This window comes from Nomascus leucogenys, chromosome 21 (assembly GCF_006542625.1).
Source record: "Nomascus leucogenys isolate Asia chromosome 21, Asia_NLE_v1, whole genome shotgun sequence".
In the NCBI taxonomy this organism is placed as follows: Eukaryota; Metazoa; Chordata; class Mammalia; order Primates; family Hylobatidae; genus Nomascus; species Nomascus leucogenys.
In genome coordinates this window covers 43170382-43197601 of record NC_044401.1, presented here as the reverse complement: position 1 = coordinate 43197601, position 27220 = coordinate 43170382, and the positions used below count along the sequence as shown (strand labels likewise).

Genomic DNA, 27220 nt, shown 5'->3' with positions numbered 1-27220 from the left:
ATTATAATAATCTTTTTATTTTTTTTTCCTTTATCAGATCTAAAATACGGAGCTGGCATATACTTCACCAAGAACCTCAAAAACCTGGCAGAGAAGGCCAAGAAAATCTCTTTTGCAGATAAGCTGATCTATGTGTTTGAGGCTGAAGTACTCACAGGCTCCTTCTGCCAGGGACATCCGTTAAATATTGTTCCCCCACCACTGAGTCCTGGAGCTATAGATGGTCATGACAGTGTGGTTGACAATGTCTCCAGCCCTGAAACCTTTGTTATTTTTAGTGGCATGCAGGCTATACCTCAGTATTTGTGGACATGCACCCAGGAATATGTACAGTCACAAGATTACTCATCAGGACCAATGAGACCCTTTGCACAGCATCTTTGGAGGGGATTCACAAGTGGCAGCCCTGTTGATTAATCTCTACATCATTTTAACAGCTAGTATGGCCTTACCTTGGGTGAACTAACCAAATAATGACCATCGATGGCTCAAAGAGTGGCTTGAATATATCCCATGGGTTATCTGTATGGACTGACTGGGTTATTGAAAGGACTAGCCACATACTAGCATCTTAGTGCCTTTATCTGTCTTTATGTCTTGGGGTTGGGGTACGTAGATACCAAATGAAACACTTTCAGGACCTTCCTTCCTCTTGCAGTTGTTCTTTAATCTCCTTTACTGGAGGAGATAAATATTTTGCATATAATGAAGAAATTTTTCTAGTATATAACCCAGGTCTTTTATTTTCTAAAATGATGATAGTATAAAAATATTAGGATAACAGAATGATTTTAGATTTTCCAGAGAATATTATAAAGTGCTTTAGATATGAAAATAAATCATCTTTGTCTGATTAACTAGCTCTGAAAAATTATGTGCAAAATGAAACAATTTGAAGTGGAAGGACATAAAAAAGCTGATATTCTGTTTGGATTCAGCTATATCAAGCAATGCCACTCAAACACCATGAGGACATATTATCAACTCACCAAATATGTATTGACCACCAGATGTATTTCAGTCACTTTGTGGGTCCCAGGATATGGTGCCGGACAAGACAAATGTCTTCATAAACCTTTTAGCCTGAATAATCAAAAAGGCATGGACAACTTAACAAGTGTGATTAGATATAACAAAAATAGAACTACAGACTCTATGGAAAAATTGAAGAGGGAGAGGGATAGATTAATCAGGGGCTCGGAGCAAGGCCTCCTAAAGCAAGTGAAATTCAAGCTGAGAACATAAGGGATGTAGCAAGTCAGGAGCAGTCAGAAGAGTTGTTTAGGTAGAAAGAATAGCCCTTATAAAGGCTGAATGTGCTGTAACTATGCCCAAAGTTGACTACAGAGTTCTACTTGCAATGTAGAGGCCAGCTAGTTTCACCATGCATCTCCTGCCTACTTTTAAATCCATATTTCTCTGTACTTCCAAACTTTCCTGACCTCACATCCTCAACTTCTTGCACAGAACACTTCCTCCTCTTCCTTGCCTTACATTACTAGCATTCTCCCTCTTGAAAGAAGTGTGCTTGTTGTCTCATATGGCACTGCCCTTGGATCTGAGTAAGAGGGGATCTGCCTTGTACCACTGGATTGAGAGGCCCCCTGCCTTAGGCTCCTTACTTTTTTTTTTTTTTTTTTTGAGACGGAGTTTCGCTCTGTCACCCAGGCTAGAGTGCAGTGGCACAATCTCAGCTCACTGCAAGCTCCACCTCCCGGGTTCATGCCATTCTCCTGCCTCAGCCTCTCTGAGTAGCTGGGACTACAGGCGCCCGCCACCACGCCCAGCTAATTTTTTTTGTATTTTTAGTAGAGACGGGGTTTCACCGTGGTCTCGATCTTCTGACCTCGTGATCCGCCTGCCTTGGCCTCCCAAAGTGCTGGGATTACAAGCATGAGCCACCGCGCCCGGTCTAGGTTGCTTACTTAAGAGGGTCTCATTCTAGCCTTCCTCCAGTTGTGCCCATGCTCACAAGGTGAGGAGTCCACAGGGCCAAGAGATGGGATTCATCTGGACCCCTCACTCTTCATTCCTAAATCACCCACTAGGAATGCAGAGCCCCAAAATTTCCTGCCCTAACAGCTCTGAGTCTACTTCCAGGGCTTGATCGGGTCTCTTTCTTGCATCCCTCCTCCTGAGGGTGGACTGTGCCAAAGTCTGCATCAACAATAGCCAATAGATGACCATTTGTAGGTATGAGGCTTAGACATGGGTGCTGAAGCGTCCACACACGCTTGAGGCCTGTGGTGCAGAGCTAAGCTGAGAGTGAGAGGACAGATTTGAAAGATCTAGCTGGCAAGGCGTAGTGGCTCACTCCTATAATCCCAACACTTTGGGAGGCCAAAGTGAGAGGATCAGTTGAGGCCAGGAGTTTGAGATCAGCCTGGGCAACATAGTGAGACCTCCATCTACACACACACACACACACACATACACACACAGACAGACACACACACACATACGCACACAAATTACCTGAAGGATTGCTTGAGTCCAAGCATTTGAGGCTGCAGTGAGTCATGATAGAGCAACTGCACTCCAGCCTGGGTGACAGAGCAAGACCCTGTTAAGAAAGAAAGAAAGAAAGAGAAAGAAAGAGTGAAGAAAGATCTAGTTTGTGCTTAATAGGAATTTTAAAAGAGAATGGGGGAGAGTCAGTGTTCACAAGGATAAATAAGAAATACATACCAAGAAACAGCCAGATCTTAAAAGCAGCTAGAGAGAACAGCCAAATCATCTACAAAGGAAAGACAATTAGACTGACAGCCCATTTCTTTGGCAGAATAATGTCCTCCCCACATCCTGCCAAGATGTTTACACCTTAATCCCCTAAATTTATGAATATGTTACCTTACATGGCAAAAGGGACTCTGCAGAAGTAATTAAGGTTACCCTTCAGATGGGAAGATTAGCCAGGATTATCCAGGTGGGCCCAATCTAATCACTAAAGTATTTAAAAGTAGAGAATGCTTACTAGCTGGGTCAAAGAGATGGCAGCATCAGAAGAATTTGATCCTGAGATGTAGGAGGCTATATGCAAGGATCAGAGAGGAGCTTCTAAGAGTAAAGGGTAGCTCTCAGTTGACAACCAGTGAGGAAACATACCTCAGTCCTTTAAGTGCATGGAACTGAATTCTTCCAACATCTGCATGAGCAAGGAATAAAACACGAGAGCCCTCAGAAAGGAATAAAGCCAGCTGACCAACAACTTGATTTTAGCCCAGTGAGATCCATTCCTGACTTTTGACCTACAGAACTTTGAAACAATAAATTTGTGCTCTTTTAATCCAGTAAAGTAATGGTAATTTGTGACAGCCATAAAAAAATGAATACACTTTTCAATAGCAACAATGAAAGTCTGAAGACGTTAGTATATTTCCAAAGGGCTGAGAGAAGTTAACTGTTAGCCTAGAATTCTACAATTAGCTGAACTTTCATTTTGCCATAATTTTTGAATAAAGACACTATCAGATTGTGTTGGTCTATTCTCACACTGCTATAAAGAACTACTACCTGGGACTGGGTAATTTATAAAGAAAAGAGGTTTAATTGACCCAGTTCCACAGGCTGTACAGGGGGAATGGCCAGGGAGGCCTCAGGAAACTTATAATCATGGCAGAAGGGTGAAGGGGAAGCAAGCACATATTCACATAGCAGCAGGAGAGAGAGAGGGAGAGAGTGAAGGGGGTAGTGCCACACACCTTCCCTCCCCCAGCATTGGGGATTACAATTCAACATGAGATTTGGGTGCAGATACAGAGCCATACTATATCACAGATCATCAAAAACTGAGTTTACGAACAATGGGCTCTCACTTATAGGACTTAAAATTTAAAAGATATATTAATACTTCAGGATGAGGGGAGAAATCAAAGAAAACTCTGAGCTGCAAGAAGGCATTTTGAGCCAAGAAATGGTAAATATGGACATATCATGATGACCGTTGTCTTTATAAACCAACATATAGAAATGTCTAATTTTGGCAATAAGACTGAAATAAAATACTGGAAAATGAACTATGTAATATGGTAGAGTGGTGACTACAGTTAAAATGTTTAATAGTCCTCATGCTGGGTCAGGTGCCATGGTAGGCATCTGTAGTCCCAGCTACTCTGGAGGCTGGGGCAAGAGGATCCCCTGAGGTCAGGAGTTCAAGACTGTAGTGGGCTATAATTGCACCTGTGAATAGCCACTGCACTCCAGCCTGGACAACATGGCAAGACTTCCATCTCTAAAGAAATAAATAAGCCATTGCAAGAGGAGATTGGAGATATTAAGTTTATTAAGCACATTGAAATTTAACAGCAGCCACTAAAAGAAGAGAAATAAAGCATGTAACTTCCAAAGAGTAGGCAAAAAAATTGCATTTAAAAAGTCAGGGCTGGGTGTGATAGTGTGTGGCTGTAGTCCCAGCTACCCAGCAGGCTAAGGCGAGAGGATTGCATGAACCCAGAAGTTTGAGGCTGCAGTGACCCATGATTGTACTACTTCACTCCAGCCTGGGTGACAGAGAGAGACCCCAACTCAGGAAGAAAAAAGAAAGAAAATGTCAGGGAAAGTAAGGAAGGAGGAAAAATGAAGCAAAAAGAAAGAAAGAAAGATTAAACAACACAGAATGGTAGAAATAATTCCAAATGTATATGTGATCACAATATGTGTAATTTGGATTAAACTTGCTAGTTAAATCACAGATTGAGAAACTGTATTTTTAAAAACTACATATTGTTTGTAGGAGACATAACAAAAATCATTAAACTACAGAAAGATCGAAAATAAAAAAACGGAAAAAATGTAATTAGCAAACACTAACCTAAAGAAAGCTGGTATAGCTATATTAAAATTGGACAAAATAGGCTGGGTGCAGTGGCTCACGCCTGTAATCCCAGCACTTTGGGAAGCCAAGGAGGGCAGATCACTTGAGCCCAGGAGTTCAAGACGAGCGTGGGCAATATAGTGAGTCTTGCTCTCTACAAAAAATACAAAAATTAGCCAGGCATGCTGACACGTGCCTGTAGTACCACCTACTTGGGAGGCTGAGGCAGGAGGAACACTTGAGCCCAGGAGGTGGAGCCTGCAGTGAGCCGAAATCACACCACTGCACTTCAGCCTGGGTGACAAATTGAGGCCCTGTCTCCAAAAGATAAAATAAAATAAAATAAAATCTGACAAAATAGACGTTAAGTTGAAAAGGATTATTAGGGATAAAAATAGCTACCTGATAATAACAAAAGGTTTAATTCATCAGGAATAGAAATAAAGCTAAGCCCATATGTATTTAATAGCATAGACTCAAACTATTTAAAGCAAAACCTGACAGAATTATAGGCAAAGGGGACAAATCCACTATCATAATGATTTAACAGCTCTCTCAGTAAGTTGTAGATGACCCAGTAAAAAAAAAAAAATTAGTGAGAATATAGAACTGAGTTACACAATTTTTATTTGATTTATAGGTATAGAATTCCCCACCCAACAATGACAGAATACATAGTCCTCTTAAATAGACACTGAACAGTTATGTATATTGACCATATTCCAAATTTAACAATTTTCTTTTTATTTATTTACTTTTTGCCAAAGACCCTAGATAAGAAATAACTAAATTCAACAGTTTTAAAGATATTCTCAGTTGGTCTATGTTCTTGGGCCATCATCCATTATGCAATTAACATATAATTCAATTTTTAAAATAGCTTAAAATAAATCTGTTTGGAAATTAGATATAATCTTCAAAATAATATCCCATGGGTCATGAAAACATAACAAAATAGAAAATATTTAGAACTGAATGATAATGAAAATATTACTACCACAGCTTGTGACATAAAGCTAAAATAGTGCTTAAATTCTTTCTAAGCTTAAGGGTTATGTTAAGAAAAATAAAAGAATAAATCAATGAGCTAGGCAGACATCTAGATTAAGATAAGAAAAAATCAGAGCAAACTTGAAGAAAGAAAATATAAACAGAAAATAATGAAATAAAAACAATATCCAATGCAAAGAACAGTAAAATGAATAGCTGTTTTTTGGTAAAGATTAAAGAAACAGACGAACCTTTGGTAAGACTGATCAAGAAAATATAAGAAAAGGTACAAATAGAAATTGTTAATAATAGAAGAATGTAACCAAGACACACTAGAGATCTAAAAGTAGTAACTAGAAACAGTTTTGTGCTAAGTCAAAATTTGGACAAAATGTAGACTTTCTTAGAAAAATATAATTTACCAAAATTGATTGAAGAACTAGAAATCCTGAATTTTCTAATATCTATTAAATAAATTGAATTGGTATTTAAAAATTTACCTACCAAGCAAACAGGTAAATACAACAGGCTAAGATGATTTTGACTTTATTAGTGAATTCTACAACATATTCAAAGAACCCATTATTCCAATATTAAATAAAATCTTCTAGAGAACAGAAATAGAGGGAACACTCCCCGACAAATTTTTTAGGGCAAGTATAACCTTGATGCCAAAAAATAGAAAACAGTATAAGATAAAAAAATTATAGATGAATTAAATTATGTAAGTAGATGTACAAATTCTAAAGAAAATATTAACAATTATAATTTGGCTCTGTGTAAATAAGTAAATCATAGTCAATTTGGGTTTACCTCTGAAATGCAAGGATAATTTAACTTTCAAAAATCAATTAGTGTAACTCACCATATAAATACATTAAAGGTTGTGCTCATCTCAATATTTAGAGAAAAATCACCTGATAGACAATTCATTAAAGGATAGCTACCAAAAACAAGTATTTCATGATTAAACATTAGAATGATTCCCTGTGAAATAATGAATGAGACAATAAATGCTTCCTTTTACTACTCATCAACAATCAGAGGTCCTGTCCAACATAATAAGAAAGAAAAGACGGCCGGGCACAGTGGCTCACACCTGTAATCCCAGCACTTTGGGAGGCCGAGGCCGGCGGATCACAAGGTCAGGAGATGGAGACCATCCTGGCTAACACGGTGAAACCTCTTCTCTACTAAAAATACAAAAAATTAGCCTGATGTTGTGGCGGGCGGCGGTAGTCTGAGGCAGGAGAATGGTGTGAACCCGGGAGGCGGAGCTTGCAGTGAGCCGGATCGCGCCACTGCACTTAAGCCTGGACCGTCTCAAAAGAAAAAAAAAAAAAAGAAAGAAAAGAAAAAGAAAGAGAGAGTGAGGAAGAAAGGAGGGAGGGAGGGAAGGAAGGAAGGAAGGAAGGAAGGAAGGAAGGAAGGAAGGAAGGAGGGGAGGGACAACTAAAAATGGAGAAATAAAAATGTCATGGATCATAGACACCTTATGTAGTCACTGTTATTTTTTTTCCTGCCCACTGATGTTTGCAACCATGATGTACAGTTCACAATAATTATAATCCATTGTTGCATCACTCTATGAAACTATGTAAAGTTACATTTCCTGATTCAGAAAGTGTTCTCTATGCTGGGTGTGGTGGCTAAGGCCTGTAATCCCAGGACTTTGGGAGTCCAAGGCGAACGAGTGGATCACTTGAGGCCAGGAATTTGAGACCAGTCTGGCCAACATAGCAAAACCCCATCCCTATTAAAAATACAAAAAAATTAGCCAGGTGTGGTGGTGCACACCTTAGTTCCAGCTACTCTGGCAGCTGAGTCAGGAGAATCACTTGAATCTGGGAGATGGAGGCTGCAGTAAGCTGAGATCACACCACTGCACTCCAGCCTGGGTGACAGAGCAAGACTCCATATCAAAAAAAAAAAAAAGTGTTCCCTCTAGCTCTTAGGTAATTTGACTTGAAAACTGAAGTTTCAAATTGTCACCTTGATGTCTATTAAGATTTTCACAAAATCACAGAAACATAAAACAAAGGGTATCATGTCTTGGCCAAATACAAACTAGACTTGGCTCATTTATCTGCTTTTGATGTAAATGATAATTTTGACGAATTCTATTCAGTCTCTTAACTTCTCACCAAATAAAATGAAAGGATCTCATCTGCTAAACAATGCTAAAAGATAGTTGTGATTTGCTTACCTCAGATATGGAGGCTTTGATAATGAAAGTTTTTGGTCATTTCAATTTCCTCAAAATGTACAGAAGCACTTAATAAAATTTTTGACTTTATAGAAATGGAAGGAGATAGCTTCCTTAAACATGTGTCTATAAGGTGGCTATCACTGAAGCTGGCCACAGAAAAGATGTTAAAATGTTGGCTTGCCATAAAATATCTGAGTGTAGAACAAAACAGCATGGTCTGCTTCAATTTATAAATACACTGAAGATGAGAATGGAGAGAAGGTTTATAATAAAATAGAAATAAACCTGCTGGTTCTCCGAAACTGTCTGATAATCCTCGAAGAGGCCATAAGGAGCCTACAAGGATAAACTCACTGACTTGAAGTTGTTCAATGTTATGTGTAGGTTGCGATAAAAACTCCAACAAAGAAAAATAAGCCAACTTTCTGGAAATAAGATTGTTTCAGAACTTTTAAAAAAAGTCTCCAGAAAAAGGCAAATTAAACAGAACTTTCTGGATTTCTTTACTACAGCTGTAAACTTACTTGAAATCTAACTTCAATTTTATAAGCTCAATTTTTTTGTTGTTGTTTTGCTGAAGAGTTAGAAGTGCATAAACCATTTTCTCTGGGGATATGGGGTTTAACTGAGGATGACATCCAATGTGCTTCAGAGTGTTTAAAAATGATAGTCATTTCACATATGGAACGCCTACATGGTTAGTTTATAGATGCAAAGGACATGATTGATAGACAAACAGCAGGTTTACCTGAATATACAAAGTGGATGGACCTTTTGGAGAGCTGGAAATGAATTCCTACAAGTTTAAAAATGTGCTGTGCTAGTAAATAAAATCCTAAGTATTTTGTGCTCCAACAATTTTGTTTACAGAATATTTAGCTTTATGTCATTACTTTGACAACAGAAGCAGTGTAATGTAGGCAGAGGAGCAAAGCTGCAAGTCAAAATTAGTTTTATGTTTGACTGTATTCAGTTTTACTATCACACAAAAGAAAAGAAAAATGTCCTAAAGATCCCAGGTAGTTCAGAAAAGTATTAATGGAAAAGGAAACAGAAAGAATAAAAATATCTCAAGCTATCATGGGACAGAAAGAAATATGTCATTATTTTTTATTTAATATAGGTAATATCTATTTCATTAGTTCTATTGTATACATTCTTTAAAAAATTGTTACAATTATTTATCTCAAGAATATAGGATGATATAGCCTACAAAATTCAAATATGCAATAGAGCTAAATTGCTATACCAGAGGAAAGAAAGAAACCTTATGAAATTGTTGTATTTTTCTCATACATATTATTTGCTTAATTAGTCCCTCTATTTATTACTACTAGTTGCTTTTTTTTTTTTTTTTTTTGAGCAACATCTTGCTCTGCCACCCACACTGAAGTGCAGTGGTGTGCTCAAACTCCTGGTCTCAAGTGATCCTCCCACCTCAGCCTCCTGAATAGCTGGGACTACAGATGCGACTCACCATGCCTGACTAATTTTTTTGTGTGTTGAGATGGGGTCTTGCTATGTTGCCCAGGCTGGTCTGGAACTCCTGGGTTCAAGTGATCCTCCGGCCTCAGCCTCCCATAGTGCTGGGATTACAGGCATGAGCCACTGTTCCCAGCCTGCTATTTTATTTAATTGCATTTATGCAACAGAAAAGAAATACAACAGAATACATAATTCTAAGTAAATATCTATTTTTCATGTTTTTATGTTCAAGTAATTTATATGTTAGATTGGCAAAAATTTAAAAAGCCAGACATTTCTAACTGTTAGCAAGTAAAGAGTATCTTATATACCATTTATAGAGTACAAATTGGTACAATCACTTTATGAAATAATCCAGCAATGTCTAGTGTATTAGTTTTCTATTGTATAATAAATTAGCATAAACATAGTATCTTAAGACACATTTATTATCTCACAGTTTCTGTAGACCAGGAGTCTAGGCACAGTTTATCTGTTTTCTTTGCTCGGGGTCTCACAAAACTGCTATCAAGGTATAAGTCAGGCTGTCTTCTAATCTGGAGGGGACCTCTCAGGTTGTTGGCAGAATTCATTTCCTTGTGGTTGTATGACTGAGGGCCCTGGCTTCTTACTGGTTGTCAGCTGGAGGCTGTACTCAAGTTCTAAAAGCCATCTGCAGTTCTCTGCCATTTAGTTTTCTCCATAGGCAGTTCACAACATGACAGCTTGCTTCTTCAAGGTCAGTGAAATCTCTAGCTCCAGTCAGGAAAGACAGTCTTATATAATGAAACGGAATCATGGGAGTGACATTCTATCAACTTTGCCATATTCTGTTGGCTAGAAGTAAGTCAAAGGTCCCACCTACACTCAAGGGGTGGAGATTATATAGGCAACACCAGGGACCAGAGATTATGGGGGCCATCTTAGATTTCTGCCTAATACATACAGTAAGGTTAAAGATGCAATGTCCTAGGATCTAGCAGTTTCCCTATACACAGTAGAGATGTACAAGAATGTTCACAGCAGCATTGTTTGTGATAGTAAAAAATACTGTTCTATACTTTCAAATTTCTCAAAATATAAAATGATATTGTCAGAGAGACATTAGCTTATAAAACACCATGTATGGTATGATAACATTTTTGTAAAAGTAACATACATAGGAATTCAACTTCCAGCAATGGCCTACTGTTATTTTCAATCAACCTTTCCACTACAGAGAACAACTGAACAAAATATAAAAACGTTAATGTACTGAAGAGCTACCCAGGAAGTGAGAATTTGTGAGTGCAAGATCTGGAAGAAAAAGGAAGCCACCAGAGGTGAGCCTGATATTTGCCATCATTTTTCCAAAGCTAAGGTGATTGCTGACTCTGAAAGCAGTGGCTGAAAAAGGGAACAGAGCTTATGGCTGTCTCATGGGGCTTAGACGGCCCACCAAAGAGAAGAGGCCCTAGTAAATACCCCAGACTTTTGGATGGGACCATCAAGGACTAGCTAGGAATAAGGGTGAACCGGAAATAAATCAGCTTTCCCAAAGACTGAAGAGCGGCTCTGAATAATCAGTCTTAGTTCCTTATTGGAATAAGGTGATCTGTCTTCAGTCTAGCTGTGGTCAGGCAAACTTGCCCTTAAGTCTCTCCTGTTGAACACAACTTCCCTTTCCCCAGCCCCCTTGCTCAAACTCAACTCCGATCTTAGTAAACACAACATCAGCGGGAGAATGCTGATGCAGCAGAGAGAAGTCCAGGACAAATGAACATTGCATAACCTAGGATTCAGGTAGAGTGGTCCTCTCTCCTCTCCTCTTCCCTGGGACATTTATAAATGTATTAATCTACCTCATCTCTTTCACCTTGCTTCTTGGCATGTATTTTAAATCTATCTACTATTCCGTGACCCCTGCTAGGCTGGCTTCAGTTTTTCTTCTTTTGAAGCCACTACTCCATTTGCTCCCCCAAAGAATTCCATCAAATTTAACATTAACAATCATTTGCTCCAAGTTTTCGTTTGAGAGCACTTGAGAGTAAAACGAGTATGTGTTTCATGTAGTTTCATTATTATTATTATTATTGTTATTATTATTATTATTTTTGAGGCAGGGTCTCACTCCAGTTGCCCAGGCTGGAGTGTAGTGGCGCGATCTCGGCTCACTGCAGTCGCATCGTCAACCCCGGGCTCAGGTGATTCTCCCACCTCAGCCTCCCGAGTAGCTGGGACTTCAGGCGCCCGTCACCACCCCCGGCTAATTTTTGTATTTTTAGTAGAGACGGGGTTTCGCCCTGTTGCCCAGGCTAGTCTCAAACTCCTGGCCTCAAGTGATCCACCCGCCTCGGCCTCCCAAGGTGCTGGGATTACAAGTGTGAGCCACCGCGCCCGGCCCTTAATTATTTTTGATACTACTCATACATTATCAAGCAAAGGGGATGGGAGATAATTAAAAAAAGGAATGTCCAGAATCTTCCTGCATTCATGCTGTGTGTGAGCCCTTTAGACACGAGGCGCTGACCTACTAATTTTGCAATACTCCCTCAGCCTTCAAACATTCCATCATTCATTCCATCAACGCGTATTAGGTACCTACTATGTTAGAAGCTATACAGAGGTGAGCATCGATCCGCCCTGGAAGAAATTAGCAAAGACAGGTTTGTCCATATAACTTTCTCCAACCTTTGCCATGGTCTGCAAACCTCCTTCTTAGCGAGACCGCCTCCCCGACCCCAGACTCTTCACAGGCTGGGCGCTAACCGTTAGGAATGTCCGGCGAGACAGCGTTACAAGACTACGTCTCCCGGCAGCCTCTGCGGCAAGCGCCGGAGGGGCGCGCGTAGGCGCTGGGGCTGGCCCCCGCACGCAGGCGCACTGCGAACGCCGGCTGAGCTGAGTCTAGCTTCTCGGTGCGAGGCGGCGAAGAGCGAGGCCTGGTGAGCACCGCCGAGGCGCGGGCCAGCTCTTCGAGGTTGTGCGCGGGAGCGGCACGGCGGGCGGGCGAGCGAGGGGCTCACTTCAGCGGTGGCACCGGGATCGGTTGCCTTGAGCCTGGTGAGTGCTGGGGCCTTGCGGCCCCGGCCCCTCCCCCTCCCGCGGGCAGATCCGGGCAGTCCCGGAGGGACTCAGGAGAGGCCCTGGGGCGTGGGCTGGCGCCGGCAGGGCCTAGAGCCGGGGTTCCTGGGCCCGGACGCTCGCACCGCGTCCGTGCGTCACGGGCCCGGCTGTCCTAACGGCCTCGCGGCCGGCGGAGGAGAGGGTGGGGGTGGGGAGCCCTGGTGTGATCGCCATCGGGAACGCCGGTTGAGGCGAGGCGGGGCGGGCGGGGCGGGGCGGGGCGGCGCGGCGCGGCGGGTCTGTAAGCGGCGCCGGGGACTGCGGGGCACCCAGGCAGCGGGCGGAGAGGAGGCGAGCGCGGAGCCTGCGCCGCGGCCGGGCGGCGGGCGGGAGGCGGGGGTGGGCCGCGCAGAGCGCGGTGACAGAGGCACGAAGGAGCAGGGGTGGCGTGTAAAAATTCTAACCCTGGCAAGAAGGGACCGTCTTGGGAATTCACAAGTTACAGACTGGGTCGGAGCCGGCGGCCCGGAGGGAGGTGGGGGAAGCGGGGGGGTGTAGACGGCCGGCTGCAGTTTACCGATGTCATAACAACATGGGCCTGGAGTGGCTGATCGGGGGTGTGGTAATTATAGGAATGACAGAACTTGGTCTGCACACCGCGTGTGTGATGCGAGGGAAACTGCGAGGTATCGGATTAAGCTCAAAACGGGAGGAGAAAACTGAAGGATGGCTGGAGTTAAGGAAGTCGTCATGAAGTAATGTTTTAGGATTGGGTCGTGTTCCACTTTTAAATGAAAGCGTTCAAAATATTTGATTTTTAAGGTTTCAACTCAGAACAAACGATTGCCGAGTTTTTGTTTGCATTTTAAAGAGATGGGGTCTCGCTCTGTTGCCCAGGCTGTACTCCAACTCCTGAGCTCAAACTGTCCTCCTGCCTCAGCCTTCCAAGTAGCTGGGACTAGTCTTGGGCAACCACACCCAGCTCTGCAGAGTATTTTTTTTTTTTCTGAAACGTACGTCAAGTAATATTAACTTGAATTTCACCCTTTTTTCTTAAATAAACGGTTGCTTAAAAATCTCTATTAGTAGATGAAGTGATTTCCCACCTCCTGGTTTTTTTTTTTTTTTTTTTTTCTTAAGAGATGGAGTCTTGTTTTGTTTCCCGGGCTGAACAGGAACTCCTGGCCTCAAGGCATCCTCTCCACTAGCTGGAACTACAGGCGGATGCCACCAGCAAGGCTCATTCTCGACATTATTTTTTTCTTAACTAGCTTTTGCATTTGTAATATTTTGAAAGCAGTCCACAAGTTATTTTTCCCTGCTTTTTAAAAAGAGATGAAAATTTAATTTTTCAAAGGAAAGTGAGAATCAGTTATGTTGTATTTTTACTGAAATAATATATTCTTGGAAGACACTGTTTTATGGATAGATGAGACATAAGAGAAAGTAAAGGAATTAACATTTATTGAGTTCTTTTTTCAGGTATTGTGTTAAATGCTTTACATATATTAAAAACATTTGAATCTGCAGTATCTGTTAATTTTTCTATTTTACAGATGAAAGCATTGACAATCAAATGTTAAGTAACTTACCTAAGGTCTTCCAGTTCTTGTTGAGAACAACCTTAGACCTAAAGTTACTGCCATTTAAATTATTTCTCTCCTTTCATACTTTTTCGTTGTTTTCTTTATTTAATCCGTTCAATCAGCGAATACTTGTAGAGTTATCTTCTAGACTTGGGGGGATATAGTCGCGATCAAAACTCACTGTCCCTGTTCTCATGGAATTTATAGTGTAGCAGGGAAAGGTAATACTACAAATATGGACTGCATAACATTTTATCAGTTATTATAGTTGCGTAGCAACTGTAAAGCACTCTACTAAATAGTAAAGGCAGTTCAAATGGAAGCAGACAACATAAGCCTTGAGGAGTTTACAGTCCTGTAGGGCAACAAAACATACATTTATGAAAACATAGAATAAACTAAATTAGAAAGGTATCACCTGAAATCACTATACTTGCATTATGGTATTTTTTATTTTATTTATTTATTTTTTTGGATACTTGCTTTGTTGCCCAGGCTGGAGTGCAGTGACGCGATCTCGGCTTACTGCAACCTCCGCCTCCCTGGTTCAAGCAGTTCTCCTGCCTGAGACTGCTTGAGTAGCTGGGACTACAGGGGCATGCGGCCACACTCGGCTAATTTTTTGTATTTTAGTAGAGACGGGGTTTCACCGTCTTGCCCAGGCTGGTCTCGAACTCCTGAGCTCACGCAATCCGCCCTCCTCGGCCTACCGAAGTTCTAGGATTACAGGCATGAGCCACCGCGCCCAGCCGCATTATGTTACTTTATAAGGTGGTTCTCGTAGAAGTTTCTTCACAGAACTATGATTTAATATACATCTTAGAGTTGATACTTACCAAAAGGGGCCATTAAAACCATATTTCTTCATTAATATCTAATGAAGAAATTTCTAATTTACTTATTGGTTCCTATAAAATACAGACCTTAGAGACAAATTCTTCCTAAGACCCCAGTATTAAGCTTTTTTTTTAAACTAATGACTGGTTTTATTAGATTATTTTTGTTTTGTTAAGCCATCCTGTTTCTCTATACTTTGACTGTCAGGCTCAGAGCTGTGTTCAATTTTTATAATTTTCTTTAGTCTCAACTATGTTAAGAATTATTTTATACGTAACCTGGAATTGCTGTCAGTTGTTTCCTGCATTATTTTCTCTATTCTCTGTTGCTCTCGATGGTCCTTTTACCTTTTCCCTTTTCCCTTTACATTTGAGAATAGGATTATATCTTATTCTTTCCATCTTCAGTGTTTTAGCACAGTGTTTGTTGAATTAATGATAAGATAGTTTTAATGATTTATGATGTCCGTGCTTTTAAGTCTGCCAGATTGTTTTTAGATGTATGAATACTGTGTATAAAATCAATTAAGACCTTTGATTGGTCTTGCAAGTAAAGATGACTGACCTAGTGATAAAGATAACTCCTTGTTTTGTTTTAAGGTATCTTTGTACTTTGCATGGTGTTATGAATTTAGCCATAATAGGGAAGAAAACATTGGAAATGGTAAACAGTTAAACTAGCTGATTTGGGCTGATTTCTCTCTTTTGCTGCAGTAAGCAGGAGATGGCCTGAGGCCAACTGAGGGCCAGATAGGGCCTGCATTAGAAAATTTTGAGGTTGTACATTGGAAGAGTACGGACGAAGACTGTGGGAATGTACGTTTCTTTCTTTCTTTCTTTTTTTAAAGATGTTACAAACCTACAAAACAACATGAAAAAATGGTTCTGTCCAAGTGCTGTAGACTAGTTGGGACAGTTGTTGAAAGCAGGCAGTAATCCAGAATGTGGATAATGGAGATAATCTCCTTCATATAACAAGAATAATGCTGCCCTTCATATACAAAGATAAGTCTGCTTACTCATCATGATTGTTTTTCCAGCGTGAGGAGGGATATGTGCTGAGTTATCCATGAGTGCCTATGTACTCTGTGAGCAACCAAGGCAGCTTGGGGTCAGAATAGGCAGCTTGGGGTCGGCTAGGGAACAGAAAGACCGGGCGAAAGTACTAACATCTATTGATGGGTCAGATTCTGCGTCAGGTGCTTTCACTTACTTGTTCTTGCAAAACCATTTTGAGGAGGTGATTACATGTGCAAGGTGATTGGGTAACTTGCCTTACTTCACAAGGTAGTGGAGTTGGGATTCAAATAGGGCTGTTTGTACTGTGTTCACATTGATCGTTAAAGATGGGTTTTAGCAGTTCAGTCTCTTTGGCAGAACAAACTAAATGTAGTTTTAACACCATGAAATAATACTGAAGATCTAATATAACCGTTGTGAGATTGTTCAAGTTCCTTGTTTTATCAACATTAAAAAAATAAAATTTTAAAATTAGAATACCTGAAAAGCAGCTGTTCCCTGTCCCAGCCTCTGCACTTGAAAAGCTACCATTTTCTTTCTTCTAGCTGTTTCCTCTTGTATTTGCTTTCATATTTATAAATACAGTGACTTGCTTTTATTGCTATTTCATGATATAGCAATTATAGATATTATTGGCTTTCTTCTAAGCAAGATGTTCCTGTTTCACATATATATTCACGTCACCTGCCACATGCACACAGTCTCTACCATCCTCCAAATATAGTTATCACAAGTGTGTCTACTAAACCAATATTTAGTGTTTACAATATTGTAACTATAAATGTTCACAGCTGACCCATGTAGAGTACTGTGATACCATTTCTTCTCTTAATAAATTTTTGTTTTTCTACAAGTTACTATTTTTTGTTGTTGTTCGCTTCATTTCCTGAGACAGCTAACCTGGAACCTCTTAATGCAATTAGGACTGGTTACTTTCTAGGCCTATTTCATAGTTGTTATCCAGGGACTTCTCTTTTCATCATCCTTAAACTTCTTTGCCCTCTGTCGTACTGGTTCCCCTGTTTACTGTTTCCTGTATTTTCTTTCTTGGTTTACTTATTTCCTTGGAGTACATTTTTTAGTAGCTTTCTGAGAAAGGATACATGGAAAACAAAAACTTCCTGTCATCCTACATGACGGAAAAAAATCTTTATTCTGCCTTCGCATTTGATCAATAATTTGTCTCGGTATAAAATTCTGAGTTGAAAGTAACTTTTACTTCAAGTTTGCAAGTCATAGTTCTGTTGTTTTCTTTCTTCCAGGGTTACTGTTGAAATCCAAAGCCAATCTAATTCTTCATTTGTATGTGATCTTCCCTTACCCCCAATCTCTAGAAGCTTTTAGGATATTTTTAACCCTTGAAATTCCATGATGATGTGTCTAGGTATGGGTATTTTTTTGTTTAAGGGCATTCCATGGACCTTTATAAGCTGGGAGATCATGGCCTTTAGTTCTCGGAAGTTTTTGTTATTATTTGGATGTTAGGTAAAAAGAATTTTAGAATGAATTATGCTTCTCAGTTCTTGTCACACATCAGATCATACAAGGTCCTTTAAATTTTTATCTTAAATTTCTGAGCCCTACTTCTGTTACCTCTTCGTATAACATTGTGGTTGGTACATTCCTTGATTGTATATGAAACATTGTAAAATATGTAGTGGAGCTGTGTGTGTTTAGGTATTGTGTTATAGACCTTGCAAAGGTCTTTTTCTTTTTTATTCAACATTGATTTGGGGATCTTTCTGTTTTGTTGTATGTACATATAGTTGTGTCTAATGTAGAATTCTGTAATGCAGATCTACCACATTTTACTTTTCATTCCCTAGGAATTGACCCCTGAGTTGCCTTTCTGCTATTTCAAATACCCTGTGTTATATATACTCTTACTTGTACATCATTATGGAGCTGTGTAGAAGTTCTCTAGGATATATACCCAGGATTGTAATTCCTTGGGCATAGAATGGGAGAATTAATTTATGTGCCTACTTGAGTGCTTGAGAGTTCTTTTTTGCCCACATCTTTGCCTTTACTTGGTTTTATCTAACTTTCTTGTTTTTTTTTTTTGGATAGAGAGTCTTGCTCAGTCACCCAAGTGAGTGCAGTGGCGTGATCTTGGCTCACCGCAACCTCCGCCTCCTGGGCTCAAGCCATTGTCTTGACTCAGCCTCATGAGTAGCTGGGATTACAGGGGCCTGCCACCACGCCTGGCTAATTTTTGTATTTTTAGTAGAGACGGGGTTTCACCATGTTGGCCAGGCTGGTCTTGAACTCTTGACCTCAAGTGATCCACCCTCTTTGGCTTCCCAAAGTGCTGGGATTACAGGCATGAGCTATCGTGTCCGGCCTCTCATTCTTATTTTATAGTATATTTGTGTTGTCTCATAGATGCTGTACTCTTTCTGGGGATATTAATGATAGTTTTAAAAATTTTGTTACCATCGTTGTCTTTTCTTTATTGAGGCTTTCCCCAGATGTCTGGTAGTCTTGTGGCTGTCCATTCATATTTAAGAATGAAGTGCCAAAAACTGAATTGGAAGCTCTATAAGTGTGGCTTGTTGAAGGGTGGAGACAGTAGCTGGTGGCCATTTTTTTTGTGGGGGGTGGAGGGCATATACTCATAGGTTTGTTTCTCTTGGGCTAGTCAGTTTCCCTGAGTCTCCAGTCTCTTGCCAGGAGAATGTATATCTGGCCGCCATTTTTGAGAACTCATTTTAGAAAAGGAGCTTGGGTTTTTACTGTTGTGCTCCTGTAATTCTGTTTTCAATAAGGCACATCACCCCCACCCTCACCTGCATTGGAGCACCCATTTGAAGGGATTACTGAAGGATGGTTGTCTGGTTGTGAAGAGTGGAGGAGGAAATCTGGGCATGTGATGGCTGTTTTGTAGACTTTCAACAAACCTTCTGATTTTGAGCCCAACTCCTCACTACCTTAAGGAGGGATAGTACCTGGATGATCTGTCTGAAGCCTCCTGTTTGTGGGTAGGTAGTGTGAATCAGCTTGTTCTTATTGATTTCTTTGTTTGCAGGTTAGGCTTCAGAGTTTTCCACTTTGCTAGTGACTTATAATTTGTCTATTTTATGGCTTCTTTTAGGTTTTGACACCATCTCTGATTCTCTTCCTTGCCTATTCTCTTTATGCCGTGGTTCTGGTTCATTTATTTGAAAAAAATGTTTCTTTATAATTTTAGTATTCTACCATGTCCACCATTTTATGTCTTTACATAAACTCTTTGCTTTCTGATCTGTTCATTTTTTCACAGCATTCGAATGACCACTGTGTGCCTATTGAAGATTAAAATTGAATTTCTGGCTTTGAGTTAATATGATTTGGGAAGAAAAGTGCATTCTATATGTGCTAATTCCTAATTTGAAGTTTGAAAACCCTCATAAGTGTTCTTAAAACAGATATATTACAGTGGTTATTAAATTCATTAATGGATATGAATTGAATGAAGGCAAGTTTTTGCAATTTTTTACTACTGAGGGAACGAACCCTTTATGTCATCTACTGGAAAGATTTGTCTTTTTTTTTTTTTTTTACCCCCCCCCCCCCCAAAAAATAATTCAACTTTTAGATATGAGATAATTTTTCTCCTTCATAAAGACCATAAAGATCAGAACTTCTGATGAAATAACAGCATACTCAGTTGAAAAAATACTAGTGAAAAGTATAGAAATCCAATGTTTTAGGTAGGTCGATAAGCTTTATCATAGTAAAGATATGCTTTCAGCTCTACTTTTTGAAATTTTTTTCCTTGTATAATAAGTATACTGCTTATCATAGAAAATTTGGAAGATAAAATAATATTTCCATATTCAAATTTTATATGCTGATATCTTTTCTTTTCTTTTTTTTTTTTGAGATGGACTCTTGCTCTGTCGCCCAGGCTGGAGTGCAATGGTGCAATCTCAGCTCACTGCAACCTCTGCCTCCTGGGTTCAAGTGATTCTCCTGCCTCAACCTCCCGAGTAGCTGGGATTGCAAGAGCCCACCACCATGCCCTGCTAATTTTTGTATTTTTAATAGAAATGGGGTTTCCCCATGTTGGCCAGGGTGGTCTCGAACTCCTGACCTCAGGTGATCCACCCGTTTTGGCCTCCCAAAGTGCTGGGATTACAGGTGTGAACCACTGCGCCCAGCTATATTCTGATTTCTTAAGTTATGAAATATTTTTCGAACGTATAGAGAATAGTGTAGATTGGGTTTTTGTTCTCAGCATTCAGATTTTTCATGTTAGTGTTCTGTTTTCTCAGTGTATTGTGAACATTTCCTTTAACCAAGCTCTCATATTGGAACTTTTAGTCTTTTTACAATTTTTCACTAGAATAATCACACTGCAGTGAACAGTCTTACACATACTACTAGTTTTATTTCCTTTATGTACATTCCAAAAGTGAAATTATTGAATTCAGGGTTTGAGTTCTCCAGATCCTTGACAGATATTTTCCTTTAAGTGTTTTGATATTGAGAATGTCTTTGGGGAACTTCCCGGCTTGGGAACCTATAGATACTGGGAGTTGGGGGTCAGAATTTGGGGCAAACGTTATGATAAACCTCTCAAAGGAAAACATTTGAAACTGGGCTGTGAAAGAAAATATGTATTGCCATTGGATTATTGGTTAGAGCTATAAGATGAGGCCAGAGATGAACACCTATGAATCATATGTCTGCCACATTGACTTCTCACAGGAAAGGCTTTACTGAAGGGTTTTTCAAACTTTGCTTTCATTGAACACTGAAATGCTGTTAATAAAAATAAAGCTACTCCTTAATTATCTTATAGGAAAAGAATGGGTAGGATATTTCAAATTTTAATTTTCTTCTCTAATTTCTATTAAAATATTTTAAACGGACTATCGTTTGACTAGAAGCTGTTAACGTGAATAATTTATATTTTCAAATGAACTGGACGCTATATTATACTCCACTTATTTAAATTCATAACTTTTTTGTAGTCATACTTTCTTGTAGTTTTGGTTTTTAATAGTAAATGCATATCATATACTTTCTAATAAAATTATGCCTGATTTATATGGTGGAATTAAGTATATTAGGATTTCAAGTTGTTCCACAAGAGTATTACGGATTTTAAATATTCAGAACATTTAGAATGTGTTTGAAATTTACTGATTAGGTGGGCTGACCCAGTGCACTGAATATATAACATCTTGAATATAATAAAAATATAAAAAGATCTACACTTACTGTTTTGGGTTTAGATTGGCGGAGAATGGTATTGAATGAATCCAGACAAAAGGATCTTGCAGGACCAAGAAGTTTAGACTTGATCTAAGAAGTGGTTAAAAACATTGTAGTTCCTTATCCATTGAAGTGATACAGTGAAAAGGGTATTGAGATTAATCTGAGGGCTGTGTAGGATGAATTGAGGAGCAAAGAGTCTGAGGTTAAGAATGCTGGTTTAGGCCGGGCACGGTGGCTCACGCTTGTAATCCCAGCACTTTGGGAGGCCGAGGAGGGCGGATCACGAGGTCAGGAGATTGAGACCACGGTGAAACCCCGTCTCTACTAAAAATACAAAAAATTAGCCGGGCGTGGTGGTGGGCGCCTGTAGTCCCAGCTACTCGGAGAGGCTGAGGCAGGAGAATGGCGTGAACCCAGGAGGCGGAGCTTGCAGTGAGCCGAGATGGCGCCACTGCACTCCAGCCTGGGTGACAGAGTGAGACTCCGTCTCAAAAAAAAAAAAAAAAAAAAGAATGCTAGTTTAGAGCTGTTGTAGTTATCTAGGTGTCAGTTGACACATACTTGAGCCAGGCTGGTGGCAGTGGGAATAGATAGGATCAGATAAAATCAAAGACTTTGGATAGAATAAGCAAAATTTGATAATTGAGTAAGTGGACATGAAGGAGAAAGTGGGGGGATCTCTCTTTGGAAGAGTGTGTTTCTATTTCACTACCAGTATTGCATCTTGTTTTTAAGTTTATTGCTTCTTTGGCTTTATTTCTCTAGAAAACAAGAGGAAGTTTAGGTATAATGGCTTTAATTTTGAAGGCTTCTGATTCTGGAGGGGAACTTTGAAAAGTAACTTACAGTTTTTAATTAGTAGCTTAGGTGATAACACCTAAAAATATTTGCTTAGGATAAACTAATTTTCTCATACAATTACTTTGTTTTTCCTCTTATTACAGAAATAGAGATTTATTTCCTTTCTTTCCTATCAAAGCTATCTTCAGTCCAACTTCAGCCTTCATTTTCAACTGTATTTTACATTGTTTTAAAATAAAACTTTTGCTCTACTATAGTGATTTTCAACTGCAGATGCATATCAGAATTCGCTTGGATTTTTTTTTTTTTTTTTTTTGAGGCATGCAGTGGTACAATCCTGGCTCACTGCAACTTCTGCTTCCCGGGTTCAAGCCATACTTGTGCCTCATCCTCCCAAGTAGCTGGAATCACAGGTGCATGCCACCACGCTGGCTAATTTTTGTATTTTTAGTAGAGGCGGGGTTTCACCATGTTGGCCAGGCTGGTCTCGAACTCCTGACCTCAAGTGATCCGTCCGCCCCTTGGCCTCCCAAAGTGATGGGATTACTGGTGTGAGCCACTGTGCCTGGCCCACTTGGGGATTTTAAAAGGAAGAAAAACCCAGAGGTGTCTGTCTGCTTCAGACACATTTATTAGACTCTTTAGAGGGACATTTGAGGCTTGTGTTTAAAAAAAAAAAAAAATCTCTCCCAACAGAACAAATGTAATCCCCTCTCCATCCTAAGAGGGGGCAACCAGTCTCATTTATGGATACTGATGAGGAGATATTTATGTTTTAAAAAATCTCTCTCTCTCTCTCTCTCACCCAAAGTCTAAATACATCCATTGAAGTAATAGAGTGAAAAGAGTGAAACTTAAAAATCTCCTCACCAGTATCCATAAATGAGGTTGGTTGTCCCCTCTTGGGGTAGGGAGTCTAAATACATACATTCATGCATGCGTGCAAACACACACACACACACATACACACAGAGACAGACTGTTTCTTAGAGCACTTTTGGGTTCATAGCAAAATTGAATGGAAAGTACAGGGTTTCCGTCAACCCCTTGCCCCCACATGAATATAGACTCCCCCACCATCAGCATTGCACAAGCTCCAGAATGGCTCATTTGTTACAAGCAATGCTGTAGACTGAATGTTTATGTCCCCTTACAATTCATGTGTTGAACCTAATCTCCAGTAGGGTGGTGTTTGAAGATGAGGCCTTTGGGTGATGAAAATGGAGCCCTCATGAATGGAATTAGTGCCCTTACACGAGATCACAGAGAGCTCCTTAGCCCCTTCTGCTGTGTGAATACACAGTGAAAAAAATGGTCATCTGTGAACCAGGAGGTGGGTCCTCACCAGATAACTGAATCAGCCAGGGTCTTGATTTGGACTTTCCAGCCTCCAGAATAGTCTTATAAACTATTGTTTATAAGACACCCAGTTGATGGCGTTTTGTTACAGCAGCCTGAACAAGCTAAAACAATTGATGAACCAACATTGGCACATCATCCTCACCCTAAGTCCATGGTTTACATTATGGTTCATTCTTAGTGTTGTACATTCTTTGTTTTTGACAAATGTGTAATAGCATGCATTAACTACTATTGTATCATACAGAATAGTTTTCCTGCCCTAGAATTCTTCTGTGTTCCACCTATTCATCCTGCCTTCCCCCAAAACACCCACTGGGTTTTTTGTTTGTTTGTTTCTGGTTTTACCTCTTCCAGAATGTCATATAATTGGAATCATACCCGTGTTTTTTTCAAACAGCTCTCAGTGTGACAAATATAACAAATAGAATTGGAAAGGGGTAATATACGCCATCACCAAGTGTGTTTATCCCAAGAAACAGGATCATTTGGTATTAGGAAGTCTATTAATATAATTCACCATATTTAATAGTTCAAAAGAGAAAAAATAATGACCATTTCAGTAACTCCCAAGTATAAACTATACAAGGGCCAGACAGTGGGAAGTATGTTTTTACTTGTTGTTCTTCAGCTTATGAGGTGTCATTATCTCCATTGAACAGATGAGGAAACAGGCTTACAGAAGTCTACTGTCTTCTGTATGTCGTTGGTCTGCAAAGCAAATTTGAACGTGGGACTTGTGGAAGGCTAGGCTTCATTTATTCAACTTGCTGCGTATGACACTTTAATAAAAAAAAAAAGGTGAATATTTAATTTTTGTGTAACATTTCTTTCCTTTTAGATTTTTAAAAAAGTTTGGAATCATTTCAAACTACAAAAACGTTTTAAGAAGTGCACGAGACTTCCTATATGCCTTCATTGACATTTCTCAATTGTTTATCTTTTGCCTTATTTATCATTTCTTTCTTTATATATATGTATATAGGTGTATATATATACACACACGTATATATGTGTATATATATACACACGTATATGTGTGTATATATATACATATGTATATGTGTATATATACATGTGTATATGTGTATATATACATGTGTATATGTGTGTATATATATACATATGTATATATGTGTGTGTATATATACATGTGTATATGTGTGTATATATACACATATGTGTACATATATGTGTGTATATATATACATATGTATGTATATATATACACACATATATATGCATGCTTCCAACACTGGCTTTAATTGCTTACCCTTACAACTCCACATTGAATACAGACCTCTAAGTTACTTCCTTAAGTCTAATTTTAGGTTTTTGGTTTTGTTGGAGTTTACTGTTGGCTTTTTCCTTTTTTTGACCTGAAACTGAAACTTAACGAATCTTCTTTTTTGTTTTGAGATGGGATTTTGCTCAGTGGTGCGATCTTGGCTCACTGCAGCCTTGACCTCCCAGGCTCAAGTGATGCTCCCACCTCAGCCTGCCACCATGGTGTAGCTGGGACCACAGGTGCCTGCCACCATGCCTGTCTAATTTTTTTTTTATTTTTTGTGGAGACAGGGTTGCTACAAAATTCCTCAGCTCAAGTGATCCTCCCACCTTGACCTCCCAAAGTGCTGGGAATACAGGCATGAGGTACCGCCTCCCACTCAGATTTTGAATTTGGGACATCATTGCAACACTGCTATTATTGTGCCATATTGTGGTATTTCATAGCCAAAATGCTGCCTGCTTCAGGAAACCAGCACTCTTCTTTATATCATTTTTCAGCACCTTTAAATATGATTCCCTTGGAATTATTCACAAGTTCTCATCCGTATTACACCCACCTTTTAGTCTGATAAAGTTTCTGCCAGATTTCCACTGAGTAGATATATTAATCTGCTCAGGCTACCATAACAAAATACTGCAGACTGGGTGGCTTAAGCAGAAATTTATTTTCTCACAGTTCTGAAGGCTAGAATTCAAGATCAAGGTGCCAGCAGAGTTGATTTCTGGGGACTCTTTTGCTTGCAGACAGCTGCGTTCTTGTCTTCTTATGCAGCCTTTCTCTATCTCTCAGAGAAGTCTCTACTGTCTCATTCTCTTATAACGACACCAGTCTTACCAGGGTGGGACCCTCATGACCTCATTTAACTCTGCCTCCTAAAAAGCACTATAACGAAATACAAGTCACACTGGTGGTTAGGGTGTCAACATAAGAGTTTTGAGGGGACGGCACAATTCAGTCTATATCAGTAGATCACTGGGTGTATAGTGAGACCTGCATTCATATCCTAGCTCTATCTTGTATTTAGTGTGTAACCCCGGCCAAGTCATTCTGTGAGCCTTCTGATTCCTTACCTGTAAAAGGTAAGAATGATAATTTTTGCCATAAAGTTTTGTTAAGAGATCTAAATAAAATAGAAGATGTGGTAGCATGTTATAAATTAGTGATTCTCAACCCAGGTTTGCATCAAAATCCTGTTCATATAAGTAATTATTTATGCAGCTTTTCGCATAATAAGGAACTCTGCTGACCCAGTTTACCCAGTAAACTTAGGGTAAAGTATTTCAAAAACAACCGTGGAAAGCCTCTGGAAATGGTCCTAGGGTATATGCAGTAAATGAATGAGAGAAGCAAAAACGGACAGAAACAGAATTCAATAATAAGAGTTGGAGACTTCAGTACCCCACTTTCAGTAGAGGACAGAACAACTTGGTGGAAGGTCAAGAAGGAATCAGTACAATAAACCCACTAGACCTAACAGACATGTATAGACCACACTACCAGCCAGCAACAGTCAAAAATATGTATTTTCAAATAGAAATATGTATATCCTGGAAATACATATTTTCCAGGATAGCAAGTGTTATGTGTGCATTTTGCTGGGCTACAAAACAAGGTAGATAAATTTAAAAGGATTAAATTAATACAAATCCTGTTCTTTGATCACAATAGAAAGAAATTCGATAAGTAACAGGAGGAAATTTGAGAAACTCACAAATATGTGTAAGTTAACATACTCCTAAATGACTGATGGGTCCATGGAGAAATCAAAAAGGAAATCAGAAAACACTTTGGGATAAATGAAAATGAAGACATCATGTAGGAATACTTACGGATTCAGCTAAAGCAGTGCTTAAAGGGAAACTTAGTTGTGAATGCCTTTGTTAAAGAAGAAAGGATGCTGGGCGCAGTGGCTCACACCTGTAATCCCAGCACTTGGGGAGGTCGAGGCGGGTGGATCACTTGAGGTCAGGAGTTGGAGACCAGCCTGGCCAACATGGTGAAACCTCGTTTCTACTAAAAATACAAAAATTAGCGGGGTGTGGTGGCAGGCGCCTGTAATCCTAGCTACTTGGAAGGCTGAGGCAGGAGAATCTCTTGAACCTGGGAGGCAGAGATTGCAGTGAGCCAAGATCATGCCACTGCCCTTCAGCCTGGGCAATAGAGTGAGACTCTGTCTCAAAAAAAAAAAAGAAAAAGAAAAGAAAAGAAAATAAGAAAGATCTCAAATCAGTAACTTAACTTTCCACTTTAAGTGACTGAGGTAAGAAGAGCAGAGTAAACCTAAAGCAAGCAGAAGGAAGCAAAGAGTAGAGTGAAAATTAATGACATAGAGAATACAAAAACAATAGCATTAAAGATGAACACAATTGACAAACTTTTAGCTAGATTGAGAAAAACTCAACATTTTTCAGATTTCCTGGGCACAGTGGCATGTGCTTGTAATCCCAGCACTTTGGGAGGCCAAGACAAGAGGATCACTTGAGCCCAGGAGTTCGAGACCAGTTGCCCACATGGTGAGACCTTATCTCTATCCCCCTAGTCCCCCCACCCAATACATAATAATAATCTGGGCATGCACCTGTAGTCCCAGATACTTGGGAG

The 27220-nt window shown here is 39.7% G+C and overlaps 2 protein-coding genes across 5 annotated transcripts in view; both read left to right on the top strand.

The window, feature by feature from the left end:
• PARP9 (poly(ADP-ribose) polymerase family member 9) overlaps positions 1 to 857 on the top strand; it is a 36521-nt gene extending 35664 nt beyond the window's left edge. For both annotated transcript variants that reach the window (XM_003275529.4, XM_003275531.4), the window contains exon 11: positions 38 to 857. In XM_003275529.4, the coding sequence (XP_003275577.1) occupies positions 38 to 417 (380 nt within the window). In that variant the 3' untranslated portion in view covers positions 418 to 857. The remainder of the gene's footprint in view (positions 1 to 37) is intronic.
• Positions 858 to 12284: 11427 nt separating this feature from the next.
• Positions 12285 to 27220, top strand: part of KPNA1 (karyopherin subunit alpha 1) — a 94638-nt gene continuing 79702 nt past the window's right edge. Inside the window, exon 1 of one of the 3 annotated variants that reach the window (XM_003275522.4) lies at positions 12285 to 12518. The gene's annotated coding sequence lies outside the window, so the exon portion shown is untranslated. The remainder of the gene's footprint in view (positions 12519 to 27220) is intronic. The other 2 variants (XM_030802155.1, XM_030802156.1) reach the window with 2 other exon arrangements.